We start from the raw sequence: 24,700 nt of genomic DNA on the forward strand, positions 1-24,700 counted from the left end.
GACTCTTTTATCAAAAATAATCATGTCGAATGTCAACGATAATAACCAACACAATTTACCACTCCAAGAAGATCCACAACATCAACTGAACGAATAAGATGACAGAACCCCACCTCCTTCGCCACAACATTCTCAGCGACAGTCACGAGAGAGGACTACTAACAGATCTGAATCGAATGAAAATGACAGACTTGCAAATGATCAAGCTATCGATAAAGCTCTTAAAAATTAATTGCTCAACAGGTTAACAACGCTCTCCAGGCTTTTACCAACCAGTTGCCAGTTGCACCGCCAACACCAACTGCAAATAACAACACTTTGGAAAACCCTCGTTCTGGACTCATTAATTCTGGTAGTGGTGGAACTCCTAGTGAGTCTCGTGATGGAGAACCAGGTAACACAGTTAATTCTGATTTACAAAATTTAGTATTGACTTTGCAGAAATAGCTCAAGGAGAAGAGCAGCCGCATAGAGCAAATACCTGGAGTACTGCCTGTAATCAAGGGAATAGATATGAACTAATATTCACAACAACCTTGGAAGCCAAGTGCTGCTCCTCTACCAATTTCGATGAAATTCAAGATGCCCAATATTCCAAAATACGATGGAACAACTGATTCACGAGACCACGTAATTGCATTCACAACCGTTGTAAAGGGCAACGACTTGACCAAACAAGAAATTGAATCAGTATTGGTCAAAAATTTCGGAGAAATACTCATTAAGGGAGGATTAATATGGTACTCTTTTTTACCCGAAAATTCTATAGATTCTTTTGCTGAGCTTGCAGATTCATTTATCAAAGTACACTCGGGAGCTCAAAAAGTCAAAAAAAGAATGAAGGATATTTTCAAAATAAAGCAAAGATATTCGGAGTTGCTCAGAGAATTTGTAGACAGATTCCAGTGTGAGAGGATGATGTTGACGCGCGTACCTGATAACTGGGCAGCTATGGCGTTTGCCAATAATCTAAATGAGAAAAGTTCAGAAGCCATAAGACAACTCAAGGAAAATCTACGTGAATTTCCAGCAACAACTTGGAATGATGTTTACAATAGATACAACACGAAGCTGCGGATAGAAGAAGATACCATCACTCAGTCTCGAAAAGAGGAGAGGGTAAGTTCTAGACGTGCCGAAACTGAAAAAAGGTCCGGTAAAAATAGGTACGAGCCCTACATGGGACCAGCATGAAGAGATTCACATTCAAAGCAGGATAACTCAAGGTACGATCATAAATTAAGAGATAGAGAGTTAGGTTCATCATCAAGGTTCGGAAAAGAGCGAAATGCACGAGAGACGCGAGATGATGATAGAGGCTCGAAGGCGAAAATTGGCGGTTACAATTTTAATGTTAGCACATCAGAGTTAGTAGCAATATTAAGAAGCATGGGAGATAAGGTACAATGGCCAAAGGAAATGAGATCAAACCCGAATAGACGAAATCCTAATTTTTGGTACGAGTTTCATAACGATCATGGTCACAAAACAGATTGCAGCTTGCTGCAAGGTGAAGTTGAACATTTGTTAAAGTAAGGTATCTAACCGAATTGTTCAGTGAAAAGGGTAAGCAAACGTATATGAAGAACAAGCAGGAGCCCCTTAAACCCCTTTCACCAAAGAGGACAGTTAATGTCATAAGCGGAGGAGAAGAAATTAATGGCGTAACATATACAACAGCCAAAAAGGTTTCAAAAATTACAGTCACACACGGGAAGCGAGTTCGAAAGGTTTTGGAAGAAGAAAGTATTATATTTGATGATGCAGATGCAGACGGCGTGCTAACCCCGCACAATGACGCATTGTTAATATCTTTACTTGTACATGACACTAATGTGAAACGAGTTTTAATTGATCCAAGTAGCTCCGTGAATATCATTCTGCTAAGAGTGGTAAATGAAATGCAAGCTGAAGATAAGCTAATACCCAAGGCATACACCTTATCTGGTTTTGACAACTCGAGCGTCGTAACAAAAAGGGAGATAATACTCACCACGTACGCAGAAGGAGTTGTCAAAGACACAAAATTTCAGGTGGTAGAGATGGACGTGGCTTACAATATGATTCTCGGTAGACCATGAATTCACGAAATGGATGTTGTTCCATTTACCCTACATCAAGTTATTAAATTCCATTCACAATGGGGAATACGGCAAATCCATGGTAACCAGCAAGCGTCTAGGAGCATTAATTCCGTAGCAGATTCAAGGGCAAAAAATAAAGAGAAATAGCAATCACAGAATCCAGTTGAGGATGCTGCAACACAAGCCTCAATTGAGCACGAGCGAACAGATGTAGACTCGAGACCCGATACCATCCAAGAGCCAGAGGAAAATGAAAACATCAAAACAATGATTGAGGAATTGGAAGCTGTAGTATATTTGCACCTTGTCCTGAAAGGAAAGTCTATATTGGGGCCAACCTCAGCCAAGAAATGAAAATAAGTTGACTGAATTTTTGAAAACTAACATGGATTATTTTGCCTGGTCCCATTCTGATATGACAGGAATACCTCCGGAAGTGATGACCCACAAGTTAAATGACGATCCATCATACCCATCTGCTAAACAAAAGAAAAGAAAGCAAGGATCTTTAAAAAATTAGGTGATTCAAGATGAGGTACAAAAACTTTTAAAAATTGGGTCCATACGCGAGGTAAAATATCCAAATTGGTTAGCTAATACTGTAGTAGTACCTAAAAAGAATGATAAGTGGCGAGTTTGTGTAGATTATACTAACTTAAACAAAACTTGTCCTAAAGATTCTTTTCCATTACCGCATATAGATCAACTAATTGATGCCACTGCAGGACATGAATTGTTAAGTTTTTTAGATGCATATTCAGGGTATAATCAAATAAAAATGGATCCCATAGATGAGGAAAAAACTTCAATTATAATTGACAGGGGGACTTACTGTTACAAAGTAATGCCATTTGGTCTCAAGAACGCTGGAGCCACATATCAAAGGTTGGTGACCAAAATGTTTCAAGAACATTTAGGGAAAACCATGGAGGTTTATATAGATGATATGTTGGTCAAGTCACAACAAGCAGGGGATTATATCCAACACTTGTCTGATACATTTCAGATTCTTCGTAAATTTAACATGAAGTTAAACCCTGAGAAATGTGCATTTGGAGTTTTGTCAGGTAAGTTCTTGGGATTTCTTATTTCTAACCATGGCATTGAAGTAAATCCTGCGCAGATTAAAGCTATTGAGGAAATCCCAGATACACTGACAAGTAAAAAAGAAGTATAGAGACTGACAGTGAGAATAGAAGCTTTGGGAAGATTGATTTCAAAATCATCAAAAAAATGCTTCAGGTTCTTTTTAGCCCTAAAAAAGCAGGATCAATTTGAATGGTCTGAAGAATGTCAATAGGCGCTTAAAAATTTGAAAGTATATTTGTCAAATCCACCGTTGTTTGCGAAATCAAAATATGGGGAGAAACTACTCATCTACTTTACTGTTTCAGAAGTAGCGGTAAGTGTTATGTTAGTTCGAGAAGACCAAGGTAAACAGTCTCCAATTTATTATATGAGCAAGTCATTATTAGATGCTGAAACTCGGTATCCTCATCTAGAAAAGCTTGTACTAGCATTAATCATGGCATCTAGGAAGTTAAGACCTTATTTTTAATGTCATCCCATCTCTGTAGTAACCGCCTATCCCTTGCATAATATATTGCATAAACAAGAGTTATCATATAGATTAGCCATGTTGGCCATAGAACTAAGTGAATATGACATTACATATCAACCCAGAACTGCAATAAAGTTACAGGTTTTAGTAGATTTCGTGGCCGATTTTAGTCAAGGGATACAACTAGAAGCAGAAAAGAACTACAGGTATTTAACGAGTCTAATCCAGGAACTTGGACCTTATTCACTGATGGTTCATCGAATGTGAAAGGGGAAGGTTTAGGTATTATTTTGGTACCACCCACGGGAGAAACAATATGACAAACCATAAAATATCGCCCTATAACTAACAATGAGGCAGAATATGAAGTTGTGATTGCAGATTTAGAACTAGCACGAGAGCTTGGTATAGAACAAGTCGTAATCAAAAGCAATTCACAGCTCGTAGTTAACCAAATACTGGGGACTTATATAGCCAGAGAGGCAAGAATGCAGTAGTACCTGGTAAAGGCATGTGATTTGGTCAGGCAGTTTCAAACTTGGAAAGTCGTGCAGATACCAAGAGAGGAAATGCAGAGGATGATGCCCTAGCTAATCTTGCATCTGCTGCAGAAGTAACGAATGACGAAAATGCTTCTGTGATTCATTTATTTCATTCCGTACTTGATCAAGACAAAAACGACGTAAATTTCAATAACCTAATTTGGGATTGGAGGAATGAGATTGTCAATTTTTTGCAATATGGAATTTTACCTGAAGATAAGAAAAATGCTCAAGCACTTGCAAAAAAGTTGTTTGATATTGTTTAAAGCAAGGCAATCTTTATCGTAAAATGTTCTGTGGTCCTCTAGCAAGATGCCTCAGGCCTTCTCAAACAGAGTATGTGATGGGAGAAATACACGAGGGACATTGTGGAAATCACGCAGGAGGAAGATCTTTAGTAAAAACCATGATTAGAGCCGACTATTATTGGCCAAAAATGGAAGAAGACGCGGAAAATTTTGTAGCTAAATGTGACAAGTGCCAAAGATACGGTAACAACATGCATCAACCTGCTGAATTATTACATCCAGTTATTGCACCGTGGCCTTTTTATGAAATGGGAGATGAATATCGTGGGTCCACTACCCCAAGCCAAAGGCAATGTAAGATTTATGTTAGTACTCACTGATTACTTTACTAAGTGGGTAGAAACAGGAGCACTTAAACAGGTACGAGAAAAAGAGGTCAGAGATTTCATTTGGCGAAACATCATATGCCGATTTGGTGTACCAAAGGAAATCGTATGTGATAGCTGCCCGCAATTTATAGGCACACAAATCACAGAAGTTTTTCAGAGTTAGCAAATTAAAAGGATTACTTCAACGCCTTACCATCCAGTGGGTAATGGGCAAGCTGAATCAACGAATAAAGTCATTATCAACTACTTGAAGAAAAGATTGGAGGAATCTAAAGGCAATTGGCCAGAGGTGTTACCTGGAGTCTTATAGGCTTATCGAACAACCAAAAAAACAAGTACGGGGGAAACACCATTCTCACTTGTATACGGAGCTGAAGCCTTAATTCCAGTCGAGATAGGGGAACCAAGCACGAGATATACACAAGCAACTGAGGAATCAAATGAAGAAGAGATGCGAGTAAACCTGGATTTACTTGAAGAAAGGAGGGAAGCTGCATTAATAAGGATGGCAGCGAAAAAATTAGTTATGGAACGATACTATAACCGGAAAGCTCGTCTCAGATACTTCAAGATTGGGGACTTCGTACTCAAGAAATTTTTCAATCAACGAGGGCAGCTAATGTAAGAAAGTTAAGTCCAACTTGGGAAGGACCTTATAAGATTCATGGTATCGCAGGAAAAGGAGCATACAAACTGGAAACAATGGATGACAAGATTCTACCTTCAAATTGGAATGTTGTTCATCTGAAAAAATACTATTTCTAAGGAAAAGAAATACCCACGGGTAGGTACCCTCATTAATAACTTTTATTTTTGAATTGTTAAAATTTTACTAACAATTTTAGATGATAGGCAAAAAGTTATCCCGTACTAAATGATGAATTACGACCTGAAATGACACGAGGAAAGAACATAATTCCCGGTCTAGGGTTACAACTGTTCTGATAGAAATTTAAATGGGTTATGCCGTCTTCATCTAAAATCGTACCTCTGAGTCCCGTATGTTTTTCCTTTTCAGGAAAAGGACCGCATGGAAGGAATAATCAAGTGCTCGAGATTTTACTTCAAAGCTCAAACACTTGGGGGACTATATAATATACATATGATATATGTATAAAGAAGGCAAAGAAGACTGAAAATAATTAAAGTTTAAGTGAAGCCCAAAAGTCTACTCATCAAATGTATCAAGTTCAGAGCAAAGTCACGAGCCAATAACACAAGCCAATCAAAACATCTTCATATAGATTTCAAAATCTTATGATGTCTAGGTTAAAGGCAGTATTTAGCCATGGGTTATAAAAAATCCTTGGATTTTCTTTCCTTTTTTGCAAATCTGTTGTAAAGAAAACAGTTACGAAAAAGTTATAGAAGATATTTAAATACATGTAAGATGTTATTTAAACATGACAAAGCTCAAATGAAAACTTTATCAAAGTTATTTCAAGAAACATGTGTGTTCCTATTTCTTTTTTCGTATACTTACACCGTTATGAAGTTGATACGTCTTCTTCATTAAGTATCGTATATAAAATGACCCTCTTTTATAATTTCATGTCTGATTCAAAGATACATGAAGTTAGTAAAGCGTTTTATAAAAAAAATGCAAAAACGGTAAGACGAAAACCCATGAATTAAAAAGCAAAACCTTGAATTTATATAATGAAACAAGGCAAAAAGAGTAAAACAGAAACTCAAGATAATTAAGTTGAAACAAAAACTTTATAATATTAAGACTAAGTCATAAACGGATTGTCATATTTTTACAAAATGCCCCAAAAAGGTCTGGGGACTTGTCATTTCCAAAAACTGAACCCCCAAATGGGACCAGGGGTAAAACCACATTCCACCAAAAAAAAGAAAGGGAACTTCATAAACTTTCACTGGAGAGCAGAAGAAGAGTCTAAAGCAGCATCATTAGCAGGCTCGATTTGATTTGAAGGAGCTGGGACATCCACCACGCCTACATTAGCTTCAATATACTCATGAGTATCAGCCATAGGAGAAGAAAAACTTTGGTCTTGCTGAGTTTTCTCAATGGTTTCCTTTATCTTAGCCAACTCAACATCCAAATTAAAACCTTCTTGGCTAGCCTCCACTAGGGTATCATGGCATGTATTTAAGATAGCCCAACTCACTTCAATAGCAGTTTTGTCCTCGAGAGCTTCATAATCCTTCTCCTATTGGTCAATCTCATTTTTGAGTTCTTCCTTCTCGGCCAAAGAAGCATCATAAAAGGATTGCAAAGGGGCAAGTGAACTTTCTAAGAATCTAACCTTATCGGAAGATACACGAAGATCCTCTTGGGTCTAGGTCTAGGTCTGAACAAGTTCACCTGCATAAACTTCTTTTTCGTTCAGTAAAGCCCTCAATCCTCTAATCTCTTCACTGGCCTTGGAGAGTTGCTCGGAAAAAGATGTCTCAAGGAGATTTTTATCCTTGCCAGCCTGATTGGAATAAGCCTTCTCAACTGCTAGCTCCGATGCCATGACTCTTAGCTGCTGCTCTAAGGTACACTTGCTCTCTTCTAGAACTTCCATCTCAAGTTGCAGACTTTCGTATTGTTCTTTCCAATTGTCTGGTTCAATTTGATAATCAAGCATTAACTGCTCCGTATGAGAAACCCTCTTCATCATCTCTGTGCCAATAAGATTGATCTAAAAAAAGAAAAAAGAAAGGGGTTAGAACCTTAATATAAAGAGAAGAGAATGGAATAAAGTGTAAACAGGATCAAATACATTCAGTGACGATTGCACTATATCATTCATCCAAGTCAAAGAGCTGTGACTCTCAAGCTTGAACTTTTCGACTGGACCGATCAAAGGTTTCAACCATATGTCAGCCTGACCTTACTTTTTCAAAAGATTACCATCGGCAGGGACCTCAATGGTAATCTGCTTCATCTCTCCACTTCCACTAGAAGAACCAATTTTAGTACGAGGAACGGTAGTAGTGGGAACTGTAGAAGAAGTCATAACAGCTTGGGGCGGAGAAGAAACAATAGCGGTAACTACTGGCAAAGAACACACCAGAGGGACAGGCATGGTAAAGGAAGCAAGGGGTACTTCATCAAAAACTAAATCCAAATTCTCACTACCAAACCCACGAGAGAAAAGCTTATCATCAAAGTCACGAGCTGTCGTAGGAGTATCATCATCAGATCTCACCAAAGTGGCTTTAACAGGCTAGGTTATGGGAACAGAATGGGGTGGATTTGCTTCATCATCTGAAAAGACGCGTCTTCTGGCCCGTGGCCTGTTAACCAAGGAGCTTCCATCCTGTTACTCCTCAGAATCTTGGGTTGCATCAGCCTTCCTTTTCGATGAAGAACTCAAGATTATCTCTTAAGCTCTTTCCAAAGAAACTTTGGAAGCCGCAACTACTTCAGCATTTACACCACGTATAGGAAACCCTGATAAAAAGAAGGGTCAAATAATTTCTAAGGAAAAGATGAATGAAAATATGAAAAGGAGGGGGGTAAAGCATTTACCATGAGTTTTAACCTTCCAACCAAATATGTGTGAAAGATTTTTCCAAGATCTACCTTCCATCGGAGCAACAGTCAGTAACTTCTCTACCCAATTACGAAAATTGGGAATCTCATCAACAGTTCCCATGGTTGCTAAAAGAGAGAGAGAGAGAGAGAGAGAGAAAGTTAAACAACTACGGGTAAAATAAATCCTTTCAAAATAAAAAAAAAAGGGAAAATGCAAAAGTAAAACTTATGTGCAAAATTCCACTTTTCGGGGAATGGTACATTTTCTTCACCTACTAAACCAACAGTAGGGGCAACAACAAATCTGGCATACCATCCACGGTCCTTATCATCCTCAAGGCTAACTAGCACTCTCTTACTTCTCGCCACTAAAGTGAAGATCCCATGTCGGAAAAGCTTAGGGGAGTAGAGATGGATCAAATGGAAAAAAGTAAAAGGCAAATTAGCCAACCTTGTTAAGTGCCTTAAACAAGCAACAACCCTGGGCCAATCTATCCTAGACAAACGTTGAAAAAATGACAGAACTCAATGATAACAGGATCAATGGGGGGGTTTGAAATTCAGTGTAAAGGGATATGTATACACAAAAGAAAATCCGGTCATGTAAGATGTAATTTTTTGGTTTGCATTAGGAATTATGATAGGGAAGTAAGGTCTCCAATGGCAATCCCTACGAACAACAGAGATTAAACCTTCAGTAATTTGAGAAGGGTAAAAGTCGGCACGATCTAAAGAAGACATAGAAGAAACTTGGTTTCTGATCGATTCTCTATCAGTGTAAAAAGATAGTTCAGAAGGGACAATCTCATCTACTAAAGGCTCATGAACTGGTTCACTAGAATCTTTACCTCTAGAAGAAGATCTATGTGAATAAGAACCCCTAGTTCTAGAAGAAGGGTTAGAACTCATTGGAGGTAAAGAAGCACCCCGTCTAGATGAAGACCTTAAACTACGCAATCTTCCCCCTCTTCTGCTTCTAACAGGAGAAAGAGGAAGTTCGTCAACAATGGGGACTCTTCGAGGATTAGGGTTTGAAGAAGACATGACTGTACGAGGAAGAAGAAAATAAAAATGAATATTTCAAGATAAGTAACTTTTTATGAAAAAGACAAAGACAGACTATATTTATACTCAGAAGCAACTGTCAAAGGAAAAGGTGTAATGATGGAAACTGTCACTTCGTAATTGATGAAGCCGCAAAAAAGCCCTAAAAGACGCTGAAGAGTTGCAGATCCAATCGGAAGATTCCACATGTCACGAGCATTAAATGGAAGTGACATATGAAGCGTCAGTTCCAGAGAAGATATAATGGCGGCAAAAATTCCCGCTTTAATGAGATCCACTTCCCAAATATTCTATTGATGAATAAATGGCAAGTGGGAGGACTATCTGTATTGGGAAAAATCAAGTTATTACATCGAGTTAATTATGTGCTGATGTGTCATGACACGTGGATCAACAAAAGAATGATAGTTGACGAAGAATAGTTAAAGAGGCGGGAGCTTTAACAGGCACAGGCAAAGACCCAAGAAAACCAGAAGGAATGGGTGCTTGAACCTCTTGATAATTTGAAGAAGCATCGGGAGAATGAACCTAAATAGCAAAAGAGTATAGATACATATTATTGATAATTAATGAGCATTAATTACGGAAAACGTTATAGAATCTATACCGAAACAGTTACGATTGTCAATTATAACGTTACATTAAATGTCATTAATTGTCCATAATAACGCCATTATGGAAGGAGAGAAACGTATTACTTAGAAATAGCTATAAAAGGTGAGGAATGAACATTTGTAAGGACACGAAATACTATTGGAATATACTGATTTACTTTGCTTTTTATCCAGCTATTATTTACATCAATTATTCTTATTTCTATTTGATTATCAGTAACCCGAGTTCTTATAAAAACAAGCTTTGACCGAAAATCTTATTTTTGGTTAAACAAAGATAAAGAAGAACGGGGTCTTAACAACATCAAGACTTCACTTCCTACTTTCATGGGAAGTAGTGATCCCGGGGAATTTTTAAAATGGAAAATACAAATGGAAAGGATGTTTGAGATTAACAATGTATCTGTTGCAAAGAAGTTCAAGCATGCCATTTCTAAACTTATTGGTTATGCTTCTTTTTGGTGGGAGAAAAAGAAATTAGATAGAAATAGGAATGGAGACATTGCATTGAATCTTGGGGTTTCTTAGGGTGGTTATAAGAGCAAGATTTGTGCCCGAAGAGTATGTGAATGACTTGCTTACCAAATTTTACAACACGAAACAAGGATACAAGAACGTGGAGGCTTACTTTGAAGAGTTGGAGACCACTAGGGTTAGAGCCAATCTCCATGATAATGGAAGACGAGTTAGAGCCAATCTCGATGATAATGGAAGACTTATGATTTCTATATTTTTGCCGAGGCTTAAGCATGAAATCTCTAGCCAATTGACTTTGCACAAATTTTGTACTATATATGAGGCACTACAAGGGGCCATCAAGGTTGAAAATAAACTCCAAAAAGAGAGACAACTCATAGAGAGCAAATCCAAAAGTTACAACACTCCTCGGAGCAAAAGCAAGACAACTTGGCAATCTCTTTCAAATGACAACAAGCCAAAAGTTGACTCCAAGTGGCAAAATGACAAAGGAAAACCAAAGTTAGGGGCTAAGATGGGAGGTAACATCTAAACCTTATTTTCAAAATTCTAACTCATAGAGGTGCTACAAATGTCAAGGATATGGTCATAAAATGAGTGAATGTCCTAGTAGAAGAACCATAATCCTTGTGGGAGAAGCTTATAAAAGGGAAGAAATTAGAGAATCATATGAAGAAGAGGAGGTCGAATGTGATGATGAAATAGAATATGACACTCCTAATTTATCTTTGTATGTTATTAGGAGAGTATTGATTGCACAAGTAATGGAAGATTTGAACCAAAGAGAAAGTTTGTTCCATGAAAGGTGTAAGATTAAAGATCAAGTGTGTTCTTTGTTTATTGATGGTGGAAGTTGTGCTAATATTGCTAGTGCTTCTATGGTTGACAAGTTGAACTTGAAGACTCAAATACATACATGTTCTTATAAACTCTAATGGCTTAATGAATGTGGTGAACTTAAAGTAACTAGACAAGTCTTAGTGAGCTTCAAAATTGAAAAGTATGTTGATAATATTGTTTACCTTGAAAATGGTAATTACAATTAAAATTGATTTTGTGGTTCTAAAAATACGTGATTTATTTGTATGCTAGTTGTTAGGCAGTAGATGCTAAGTGTGAGACTAAAAAATGAGATAAGAATGTAAAAGCAGTATGTTTAAGCAAACCGAGTGATTGAAAATCAAGGCCTCGAGCCAGGTTATACGGGGCCTCGAGGTCGAGCTAGATGCTAAGCTGTGGACAGCCGATGAATGACTAACAATTTTGAGAGCTTTTATAAAGTCTCTTTATGATCAATAATGAGTAATAAATGAAGAACAATTGATGAAATACAATAATGCAAGTAATAAATGTAAGTAATAGAATCAAGGGAGAATGTGTTTAAGTTAGAGAGCAGAGAATGTTCTTGTTCTTATATTGAATGTTGTGTGTTGTCTCTTACAAAAGGACAAGGGCCCCCTTTATATATGAAGGGGAATCCCAACATAGTACAAATACATTTATTACAAATATATGTGGCTGGTACAACCATTTAATGCCATAGTACGGGCTTAAACTAGTCTAATAGCCTTGGTCAACTTTAACCACGTGCCTTGAGAACTTCCCATTTTTCCATCATAACTACCGATCTACACTACCCCGAGATCAAACGTTGATAACCCCTCAGGGTTGAACCTCGACCATTGTCTCGAGCCTTTGGAGACGTGCCTACGAAGCGTCATAATGACTATAAAATCGGACCCTCTGATTTTTACCGCATACAGATAGTCCTCGCGTATCTTAGAATGAAAATAATAAGAAACGGTCTTGAGTTCTTGCCTCTTCGATACTACCCCCATTACGTCAGCCTATTAGAGCATTAAACGCCATGACTCAAAGACTGCGCATGGGTCGCTATCAACATTACGAGAAGCCCATGAACCACTATTGGTTCAACCTTTCCACTTCCCAAATGCTGCCCATGTGGCTTCTATAAATACCTCAACCGTTTTGTCATTCATACTTTACAACACCTTCAAGATTTTATAGCTAAATTCACCATTTTCTGCATTCTTCTCCCTGTGCTTGTTTCTTCACTTTCCTTTCCAGAAACCCTTCTTTTTTATAGTCATGGCCAGAACCTCTAGAATGGTACCTTAGAAGGAGGGCACCGCCTCCTCATCACGCCCGTCGAAGGGCAAACCAAAAGTACCCCCAACTATCGAGCAATGTACCCCTACCAAGTTCGATACTATATCCGATTTTTCCATCGAAAATCCCTCTGCTACACTAGGCTGATGTGAGCACGTGTCTCGGTACATCAGCGTGGTAACCGATACGAACAGAGTGAAGAAAGACTGTCGATGGGGGGAGGTAGCATTAGTAGAAATCCCCAATTTTGGGGAGAGCATAGTAGACCATAAAGCTGGCTTCCTAAGCATGTATACATACCCATTTACTTTAGGCCCCGCAGATTCTTCGGATCCTTCTTCCCCGTTGATAGATTCGGTGATTCTCGATTTCTGCCATGAGTACCGAGTGACGCTCGGTTAGATCTGTCCTTCTTTCTAGAGGATCGTTCATATTCTCCGGTACTTTTTCAACCAGGTCAAGGGTATGACCTTCACTCTCAATCACTTGGTCAGATTATACAGCCTCCGTCTCTTCCGAGGTTTGATCAAGATTCATCCTTGATCTGTGAGGCCATTCTTTTCGAGCATCAATGAGGACAAAGATCGGGGGTGGATGAACCGGATTGTCCGAGTGAGGACCTCAAACATTATCCCGGTTAATAGGATGCCATTCCCGAAAGAGTGGAATATGAATCGTAAGTGCCCCTACCTCAGACATATTTCATTGCCTTTTCATCCCCTTCTCAAAAAATGATCTTCTTTTGATTATGCAGCCACCATTTGGTACCCTAGCGCAGTTCAGAACCTATCCGGATGGATTAGACAGTTGGATTCCGCTTTCTCTTATCTCGATCGTTCTTGGACCGACTTGGCCAAAACGCAGTGGCAGGCCAAGAACCACGGTATGCTCTTTATTGCTATTTGTACCATGTCTCCTTATGAATATCTTTTATGGTGGTAAGTTTGATGTATCACGCTTGTGTAAGCCTCAGGGATGGAGTGTTGATGCGGCCGTCTCCTGATGGTGAGGAAGGGACCTCGAAGCTCGGTAAGGGCAAGAAAAGGAAGAAAGAGGCGTCAGCTACTGTCACACCCCGAACTTGGGGGCAAGACCGGCACCTAGTGCCTCACCTATCCTTGCGTACCAACTTGCAACTAAGGGACTCTGAACATATGATATCATACTTTGGCCATGGGCCACATTTCAAGACAACTGCGAGTGCTGACTAAATGTCTATATAAAACTGGACCGACAAGGCCGTCATAATTACTACAGCTGACAAACCAACCAAATATACATACAAGGCTTGGAAGCCCAACATACTGCACTAACTGACAGGATATGTCTACAAGCCTTAACTGATGGATGTACTGTGATCGGAACAGCTCCCTGACCTACTCATAACATATATACATATATATACATATATACATATATATACATATATACATATATACATATATATATATATATACAAAATGTACATAAGGCTCTACATCCGGCAACTCCGAAAGGCATGGAGCTTACCGATCAAGCTGAACTCGGGCAACATTTATAAAGAGGCCTACCCGTCTGTCTGTCTGAACCTGCAGGCATGAAATGCAGCGCCCCCAGAAAAGGGACATTAGTACGAAATAATGTACTGAGTATGTAAGGCAATATACTGAAAGCTGAAACTGAACTGATAATAATAACTGCAAGTAGCTGGAAGTCAAAAATAATCTCAAGATATGCTTACCTGCTGATACTGACTCAACTTTCTTAATATAGTAAGTAAAATAGCTGTCCTGCCCTATAAGGCTCGATATATATATATAACTGTTCTGCCATTAGGCTCACTCATAGGCGATCGGCCATACCAGACTTTGTATCTCGACCAACTAGTCGCTCATAGGCACTCGGCCACAGTAGGATCGATTATAACTTTGTATACGGTGAAATTAGAGGGTCCAATTTCTCGTCATCGAGGCACCTCAGAAGAACACCTCGAAGTCTCGAGACTGCAAGACTATGGTCGAGTTTCCTCCCTCGAGGTTCGTCAATGCCCGATCTTGGGACAATGTTGACCGCGACCACGGTAGAAATGGGGAGTTCCCAAGGCACATGACTAGGACTGACAGAGCCTAGTGGACTGCCCTAACCCTTAATCAGGGTGTCATCTAACTGTCCCATCTCCGCTTCTTTGTCATTAATGTATTTTGTACTATGTTGGAATTTCCCTCCTATATAAAGGGGGTCCTTATCATTTTGTAGTTCGATGTTGCTTCAGTTGCTCCACACGAAATATACAAGAACATTCTCTTTGCTCTCTAACATATTCTCTTGATATTATTGCTTTCATTTATTATCTTCATTATAGTTCATCATTTATTGCTTATCATTGGCCATAAAGAGCCTTCATTGATTTTATCATAACTGTTAGCCATACTTCAACTGCCTACGATAGCTCTCAACCGGGCACCGGAATCTACCTCGAGGCCCCCGAGTCGACAATCTCGAGGCCCCGATTATTGATCTATCGGTTTGGTTATCACCTTATCCCTAACTCTTATCTCGTTTCCAAGTATCACACATAGCATCAACTGCTTAACTACTAGTATAAAAATAGATCACGTATATTTAGAGTCACATAATCAAATTTAATTGTTATTACCATTTTCACAGTAAACAGTTTAGCACCCACCGTAGGGCTAAAAATAATAGTGATTATTTTCTTGCTGGTTTTACTACATAACACAAGTTATCTTTCACGCTTTTTCTTGTCCAAGATCTCCGCTTTCAGGTCGAAATGTCTAACTCAGTGAATGGAGGTGAAAACAACAATCTTGAGGACCACGGAGAAAATGGTGTGGGTGTTCCAGGTGTTGGTGTGCTGCCATGAAACCCTGGGAATGCACCAGAACCAATCCCCATGGACGCAGTCTCACACCAAGGGGATAAACAAGAAGCTCAAAAAACCCTAAATAGGGAAGAACGGGAGGTTAGCCTTCACGTTATTTTTGAAATGGTGCAGGCACAACAGCTGGTTATTGCTCAGCTGCAAAGTCACCAGAAAACTCCTTGCACGGTAGCACCGGGGATAGCTCCCCCAGCCGAACAGGTACCGGAGAGATCGAGCAATAACGGGTCGATATCCAATCTTGTCATCGTAAAAATGCTCGAGGACCTCACCAGAAGGATCGAATAGGGCAAGAAAATGATAGAAGCCAATGACAAAAAGGTTGAGACCTACAACTCCCGGGTCGACCAAATTTCGGTCGCACCCCCGATCCTGAAAGGTGTGGATTCGAAGAAGTTCATACAAAGGTCGTTCCTAGAGGAAGCGGCTCCGAAGCCCACTCCAAAGAAGTTCAGAATGCCAGACCTCCCAAAGTACAACGGGACCTCAGACCCCAATGAGCGCGTTACTGCTTACACTTGCACAGTGAATGGCAATGATATAAAGGACGACGAGATCGAGTCCATCTTACTAAAGAGGTTCGGGGAAACACTCTCGAAGGGGGCCATGATGTGGTACCACAACCTACATCCTAACTTCGTGGACTCATTTGTCATGCTGGCAGACTCCTTCACAAAGGCACATGCCGGTGCCATCAAAGTAGTAACAAGGACGTCTGACGTGTTCAAGATCAAGTAGAGGGAGAATGAAATGATGCAAGAGTTCGTATCTTGTTTTCAAATGGAACGGATGAAACTACCACCAGTCTCCGATGACTAGGCAGTATATGCATTTAACCTAGGTCTGAATGAACGAAGCTCAGTGGGTTCAAAGTAGTTGAAATAGAATTTGGTCGAGTATCCCGCTGTGACCTGGTCGGATGTCCACAACCGATACCAGTCAAAGATCAGGATCGAAGATGACCAGCTAGGATCACCCTCGGGCTCAGTATACCCAAGCAGGCTTCCGGCGAAGGAACCAAACTCAAACAAAGAAAGATATCAGCCATACGCCGAATATAGAAGGAACGCCCCGAGGCGTAACCCACCTCGCATTGATCGAAGGATAGAACGAGGATAGAATCCTCGGGGACTCATCAACAGAGGCGGATTCGATAGGAACGCAAGGCCAACGGAGGCACCTCACTTATCAGAATACAACTTCAACGTCGATGTATCGTACATCGTGTTCGCCATCAGTAAAATCAGAGACGCCAGGTGGCCCAGGCCTATACAATCGGATCCTTCACAAAGGAACCATAACTTAGTGTGTGAATTTCACAATACGCATGGCCACAAGACCGAGGATTGCCACCAACTCCGAGAGGAAGTAGCCAGAAAACTCAATAAAGGTCACCTTCGAGAATTCTTAAGCAACCGGGCAAAAAATCAGTTCCGGGAAAGAGAGGCGGCCAAGAAGAATGAAATGAATAAGCCGTAACATGTCATCCATATGATCTTGGGAGGCATCGATGCCCCACAGGATCCCGTGATGAGAAGGACGAAAATATTCATCACCAGAGAAAAGCGAACCCGGGGGTACATACCCGAGGATGCCCTCACGTTCAGTGAAGAGGACATCGAGACCTTGTCTTAACCCCACAATGACGCACTAATAATCTCTTTCCTCATAAATACATTTCAAATAAAATGTGTACTTGTGGATCTAGGTAGCTCGACCAACATTATCAGGTTGAGGGTAATAGAGCAGCTTCGTCTGCTTGACCAAATCGTGCCCGCCACTTGAGTCCTCAACGGATTCAACATGGCAAGTGAAACAACGAAAGGAGAAATCACCCTCCTAGTCAACGTGGCCGGCACAACCCAAAATGTCAAATTCCATGTCATCGAGGAGACATGAGGTACAACGCCTTGTTCGGACGGCCGTGGATACACTGCATGAGAGCAGTACCATCCACCCTCCACCAAATGATGAAATTTCCAACAAAGGATCGGATTAAAACCATCTACGGGGAATAGCATGTGGTGAGGGAGATGTTCGTGGTATACGACGTGGCACCGACACCAATACCTCCACTCGCAAAAGAGCCAAAGGGTAATCAAACCACATTTTCAATTAAGCCCGGTTGAACAAAGCAAAAGATCGTACCGCGTCCTCGTCACAAGTGACTAGGATATATTGGACCTCGAAACACCGCCAGCACATCCCACACTAAAGTATGACCATCACCCTTTTCACTTTATATTTCATGCTAACCTTCGTGTAGGCTCCCGACCAAAGCAGTCAAAATACTAACCCAACTCGAAGACCTTAAAGTTTTAAAGCATATGTTGCACTCTTTTCCTTCAGCCGAGTTTTTATCCCAGAAAAGGTTTTACCAGCAAGGTTTTTAACAAGGAAACATCTACATGCTACATAAAGAAAACTCAACAAGTATTCGAGGCTTCTTTTGCAATCAACCTCGAACACTAGGGGGCATTCCCCCGGAAGGCCACCCACTCGGAAAAGCCAAGAAACGTCAAAAGGGGTCCTAATAGGAAAATGATGTACCGGGCCAAACGGTTGAACAAAATGTGTCTGTATAGCCAGGCCCAGACGGTGGAAACATGTATACTTGTACCAAGTAATCAAAGAATACCTTTTGTCAAAGCATCTCACACTCCAAAAGAAACTCAGCATTTTCGCAAAAATGATTCCTCCGTTGAAAATTTCCCAAACACTCGGGGACTTGCGTCAACAGTTCAACACCTGAACGACCTCCGGGTTGGGACTCCAAATTTGTAAGCCCTCAACGAGACAACGTGAAAACCACGAAATGTCTCCAAGGCATAAAGTGCCCCGAACACTTGGGGACCGACGTCAAAATCTCAAAAATTGCACGATCTCAGGGTCGGAATCTCCGAAACCATAAGCCCTCAACGAGGCAACACCAAAATTACAAGTAACAACTCCCGAGCCAGGATACCCTCGATGACTCGGGGACTGTCACCAATCATCGTTCATTTAAAAAACCCGAGGCCATTAGACCCCGAGTGGGTAGACTTGGCCTCGTAATATCTACATAAGCCAGCAACAATATCTGTAAGACCTCAAGCAAGGCATGAACAATACTTGTACCAAGTATCCAAAATTGTAAGACCTCAAAGGCATGTAAAGCTTGTAAGACCTTAGTAAAGGCATAAACCCGATCTCAAAGTTTTGGCTATATATCGAACTTGTAAGACCCCTAAAAAGGCATACCCTCGATATAGATGCCGAAACTACTTCACTCGGGACTTAAAGGCTCCGGCCGAACACAAATAACTCCGGTCACAAGGTTGTACCAGCCAAACTAACACAACTCGGGGATGCCCAACCGTCGCTACAAAATCACAGGCCTTCAATTACTTCGAATCTACTTTGAAAAGAACCGATTAAATAGGCTACCCTCGATATAGGCAAAAGAGCATCGACCATGTCAACTCCAAATCACAAGCTTCGAGATACTCAGCCTCCGAGCCAAACCTCCCGAGGTGCTCAATTATCGGCACATAACAATTCGTAATCGAGGTTTTTATCGAACCGTCGAAGAGTCAGGCAAAAATTATTTCAAAAAGTCCTTAACGAGGGAAAAATAAAGCCAATAAAAGGTCGCTTCAACCCAAGGCGTAAGAGCCATTATCGCCAGCCCACAAAAAAGGTCGCTTCGACCCAAGGCGTAACACCTATTGTCGCAAGCCCACACTAAAAAGCCGCATCGGCCCGAGGCGTAAGAGCCATTATCGCCAGCCCTCACAGATACAAAACTTGAGGGTCGAATGAACTCTAGTCAAAACCCGATTCGGATACTGAATCCAAAATAGTTAACTAAATATGCCTAAGAGCAAAGCGTAAGAGCCATTGTTGCCAGCCTGATGAGCCTCAAGGTCACACACATAAAAGGTCGCTTCGACCCAAGGCGTAAGAGCCATCGTCAGCAGCCTGCAAAAATACAAAACTTGAGGGTCGAATAAGCTCAAGTCAAAACCCGACTCGGAGACTGAACCCAAAATAGTTAACTAAAAAGGTCGCATCGACCAAACGCGTAAGAGCCTACGGGCCCGCCTAATGAGCCTTAGGGCCGCATCACGAATCCAAGGATTTCTACCAAGTCAAAGACCAATTCACCTAGCCAAATTCGAGACAGAAAGAGAAACAGAAGAAATAAAGCCGCAAGGTTTTCTTTTATACACATATACAAAAAATATACAATCTTTGTCTACAAACATGTTTTGAAAATGCTATATACAGATGGCGAAATCTATGCCCCCTGGGAGCTATGGCATGCCGACATCATCTTCGCTTTCTATGGCGTAATACAAAAGTAACCAAGCATCACGCTCGTCGGCCCTCGCTCGAGCCAACTCTTCCGAGAGGGCGAAACCCCTAGCATGGATCTCCTCGAGGGTCTTTCTTCAAGACTTACAACGAGCATATTCTTCAATATTCTCTTCGCGGTCGAGGATTCTTCTCAGCTGAGCTTGACCATCGGTAACATCCTTTAAATAAATCGACATCTCCTGGTCAGCCTTAGATCATCTCATTACAGCTTCAGCCCGGGCATCAACGATCTCAACCCTGACCTTTGAAAGCTCAGACTCGAGCTTCGTAATCATATTTGTTTGAACCGAAGCATTATCACGATCTAAGTGAAGTTGAGACTCAAAGGTGGGAACTTTAGCCAGAGTACCCTTCCCCTCTAAAGACTGAGACTTCGCCCTAGCTTTTAGCTCATCATACTCACGCCCCGGCCAGCTTCATCCTGAAGGTGCTCTAGGGACTCCGTCTATTTCTACAACTGAAATAAACAAAGTGTTAGCCTCAAAAGCTGGAAGGCGGAATGCACGCTCACCCAGGACAGAAAATTACTTGTTCATTCAAGTGGTTCTCATAATTCAAGCTCCGGCCCACCTCATCTCGCAAGTGTACCAACTTGACTTCCATTTCATCGCAAAAGAGCCTAAGGGATCTCTCCTGGTCTAGAGCTTTTTGCAGCCTGGCTTCACAACAAAGCAGCCCGGACTTAAGCTTGTCAAAGGCCTACAAAAGAAAACATAATAAGGAAGGGAAGGCGCGAAGCTCGAAAGATCTGTGTCGAAACTCACCACAAAGTGAAACTGCTAGGATTCCTCGAAGGCCGAGCACACACCTGCCAATCCAGTTCCCTCAACTCTGAAAGGGTCAACTCCGGTCGAGGCACGGTCGCCCGGTGTATACGACCCCAGGGTGCCATCTGAGTTCGGACAAACCCTCTTCCACGATCTATCTACAGTGCCTTAAGGCTATCTACACTAAGTTCAAAGCAAGTTTCCAGGTGATCCGTATTTGAACGAACCTCCACTCGGGGACTGCCCTCGAAAGCTCAAAGGCAGTCCCTATCCACGGGACTCCGAGCAAATTTTCCCTCAAAGGTTATCGCGGAGCCTAAGTGATAAATCACGGTTTCAAGTCTCGAAGCGTTACTTCCATTCGACTTGAAGTAAGGGTCCCGATGACCCGAGTTTGTCGGTCTAATCCAGGCTCGATCCAAGGAACGACGAAGGACTCCACGAGAAGCCATACTAATCAATCAAAAATTAGGAAAAAACACTCGTATTTGGGGCTCTGATGACCCGAGTTTGTCGGTCTAATCCAGGCTCGATCCAAGGAACGACGAAGGACTCCATGAGAAGCCATACTAATCAATCAAAAATTAGGAAAAAACACTCGTATTTGGGGCTCGATGTTGGCAGCAACCGGTAGAGTCATACATTCAGAATCTCCATAAATGTAAACAAAAGGGAATACAGCAAACATCAAAGACAAAATTGAAGAAGCTTCTTTGTATTCATAAAAAAAATTGATTACAAAATCCCACGAGGGGTCCTTACATATGATTACAAAATCCCACAAAGGGTCCTTACACAGAAACAAAAAAGCGAAAAGGTACACATATAGTAAAAGCCTAGAGCCTAGCCTACTCTCAAAGGCATTTTCTTGGCAGCAGCATCTTCGAGCTTCATCTCCTCGGGAGTTTTGTCTCGATCCTCCAGAATGGCATCTTCAAAAGGGGAGATGACGAAGAGGAAAGCGATGGAGAAGAGCAAAGTGACACGGAAGAGGCAAAAAGCCACTTCTTGGAACGTTGCCCCGGTGCGAGATGCAACCGTTAGTAGATAGTACCACCTCACTCCACGGAAAGCAAAGGGAGTGAGGCTTCGCACTGGGTAATCGAGGGAGGTGAGTAGCGGTGTATAGTCCGAGCTACCTCTTGAGTAGCAGTGTAGAGTCCAAATATTTCCCTGGGTCAGGAGAAATCGGCCCCCTGCTTCGTCATCCTAAGCCAACGACGATAGTAACAACAACAACAACAACAATAACAAAATGGCGTAATCTGGCTCGACCAGAGAAAGTCCAGGAGATAGGCCATGGCATGGCTGATAGAAATGCCACCGTACAATCTTGAGGCCATGGGCCTCAAACATGGTGAACGACAATGAATAAGTATAGTAGGAAGAGGAGAATGGATAGATACGAAAAGATACTTGGATGAAAGGTTGATCCCAGGAGGATCCCATTTATAGAAAGGAAGGCAGCGTAACTGACAGTGCCATTATTGCCCTCGAAAGACGTAATGATAGGCGCATTTAATGCATCCTTGGGAGCTGAACCGGCAGCGACATTATCGCTTTGAAGAATAATAAACCGCAATGCTTTGAATGATCCTGGAGAAGTGAAATGACAGGACGTTTTGGTAATCATGGAGGCTTGCTCATCGGTATGACATCATCGCTAGAAGTCCGAAGAGTCGGATGTCAAAATCGTTTCTTATGATTCCTCTCTAAGAAACGCGGGGACTATCTGTATACGGTGAAATCGGAGGGTCCAATTTCTTATCATCGAGGCACCTCAGAAGACCACCTCGAAGTCTCGAGACTGCAAGACTATGGTCGAGTTTCCTCCCTCGAGGTTCGTCGATGCCCGATCTTGGGATAACGTTGACTGCGGCCACGGTAGAAATGGGGAGTTCCCAAGGCACATGGCTAGGATTGACAAAGCCTAGTGGACTACCCTAACCCTTAATCAAGGTGTCATCTAGCTGTCCCATCTCCGCTTCTTTGTCATTAATGTATTTTGTACTATGTTGGGATTTCCCTCCTATATAAAGGGGGTCCTTATCATTTTGTAGTTCGTTGTTGCTTCAATTGCTCCACACGAAATATACAAGAATATTCTCTTTGCTCTCTAACATATTCTCTTGATATTATTGCTTTCATTTATTATCTTCATTATTATTCATCATTTATTGCTTATCATTAGCCATAAAGAGCCTTCGTTGATTTTATCATAACTGTTAGCCATACTTCGACTGCCTACGATAGCTCCCCGCCGGGCACCGGAATCGACCTCGAGGTCCCCGAGTCGACAATCTCAAGGCCCCGATTATTGGTCTATCAGTTTGGTTACCACATTATCCCTAACTCTTATTTCGTTTCCAAGTCTCACACATAGCATCAACTGCTTAACAACTAGCATAAAAATAGATCACGTATTTTTAGAGTTCCATAATCAAATTTAATTGTTATTACTATTTTCACGATAAACAAACTTACCATCTGATCAGAGGTTGCCCAATAGGGACTTGCCCATCAATTATAGCTCGATGGTAATGAAAATACTTTAATACTGTATATATAAACTCTTTACTCTCTTGACTAGAAGAGGGAAATACTCAATTGAATATGAAGTCCCGATAAGGAGAATACTTATAAACTAGGAAAATATATGTAAATTTCGGGATATGAATTTTTATTTATGACTCGTTATCAAACTTGTGTAATTATGAGATCATGCTAAAATGAAGGAAAAGCTTAGCCTTAACATACATGGAGTAGGAAAAAATCTGCATAATATTCTTGGAAAAGATTGCACCGTACTTCGTTAGAACCGCAAAATTTCTCTGTTGCTAAAATTCTCGTGGAATTGTTGAAATTATAAAAACCATGTTGTGTTATAGAAATCACTTTGCATTGTTCAACTATGAGAATGTCAGGTTCTTTCTTAATATTGAAACATTGAAAATGAATTTGCAAGGTTGTTTGAAAGCTTTGAAGTGGAGGTGTCTTGCCACTAATTTATCATGGTGACACCTAATCTATTATGACCATGAGTCACTTAATTTCTAGTAGATTACTGCCACTTGGGGTGGGGTGGATTTTTTTATTTAATCTTTATCACTTATTAGGTAATTAGGTAATGTTCCGTTACCCGGTAATTAGCCAATTACCCGCATAATTAAAGATTATCTCAAATTATTTAAAATTTTACTTATTTTTAATATACATTATACATCATACTACCATGGTCATATGGTACCTTGCATGGTACTAGTCCATAAGTGTTGGATATTATAGCTCGGGCCGTATTTTATCCAAACATGCCAAACTTAGACGAAAATTTATTTTCTTTGACTTGCTTCCCCTCTCACATTCACGAATTTACTCATCACTTGTTTGAAATAGCATAATCATTATAATCTCCAAATAATCTTTTCCTTAGACTGATGTCAATTACCTTACGACAAATTCAACGTACACTACTACAGGGTGCAACATCATCATAATTTAATATTGCGAAGCGTAACATCATCGTAATGTAATACTGCAAGGTGTAACATCATTGTAATGTAATACTGCAAGGCGTAACATCATCGTAATATAATACTGCAAGATGTAATATCGACTTAATATTGTGGGGCGTAACATCATTCCCCCCTTTGGAACATTCGTCCTCGAATGCTGGCTGATGCACTTATCATTCTCATAACTCATAGCTCTTGCGAATACTTTAATATTATCATTTCCATTTGGGCAACTATTCTTTGAATAAATACAAAGGCCAGGGCATTCCCCCTTTTAGGCCTCTTTCCTACGCCATGACTTGTGATCGAATTCCTTCCAATCTCGTAGCTGTTGCTACCTCCTATCATGCAGCCTCTACAATACTGACCTTGTAAGTGTGCCTATGCGATCTTTTCTCCTTTTTCCTCCAGCTTTTAGTCAATCTTTTGGCCTTACTTTGTAAATATTTACAATATTTAATGGGATGCCTCTCTGGGCATCTATAGGTGTATTGAAGTTCCTTGCTCGGTACTTTCTAGAAATTGCAAATATGGCTATATCTTATTTCATAGACCTAGTTATCCATTCGTATGACTTT

The 24,700-nt window shown here is 40.8% G+C and overlaps 1 protein-coding gene across 1 annotated transcript; it reads left to right on the forward strand.

Annotated features, from left to right (window-relative positions):
* Positions 1–1,580: 1,580 nt before the first annotated feature.
* On the forward strand, positions 1,581–2,081 carry LOC138883295 (uncharacterized). Its single transcript, XM_070163976.1, has one exon. The coding sequence runs from the start codon at positions 1,581–1,583 to the stop codon at positions 2,079–2,081; it is 501 nt and encodes a 166-aa protein (XP_070020077.1).
* Positions 2,082–24,700: the final 22,619 nt, after the last annotated feature.

This window comes from Nicotiana sylvestris, chromosome 12 (assembly GCF_000393655.2).
Source record: "Nicotiana sylvestris chromosome 12, ASM39365v2, whole genome shotgun sequence".
Classification (NCBI taxonomy): Eukaryota; Viridiplantae; Streptophyta; class Magnoliopsida; order Solanales; family Solanaceae; genus Nicotiana; species Nicotiana sylvestris.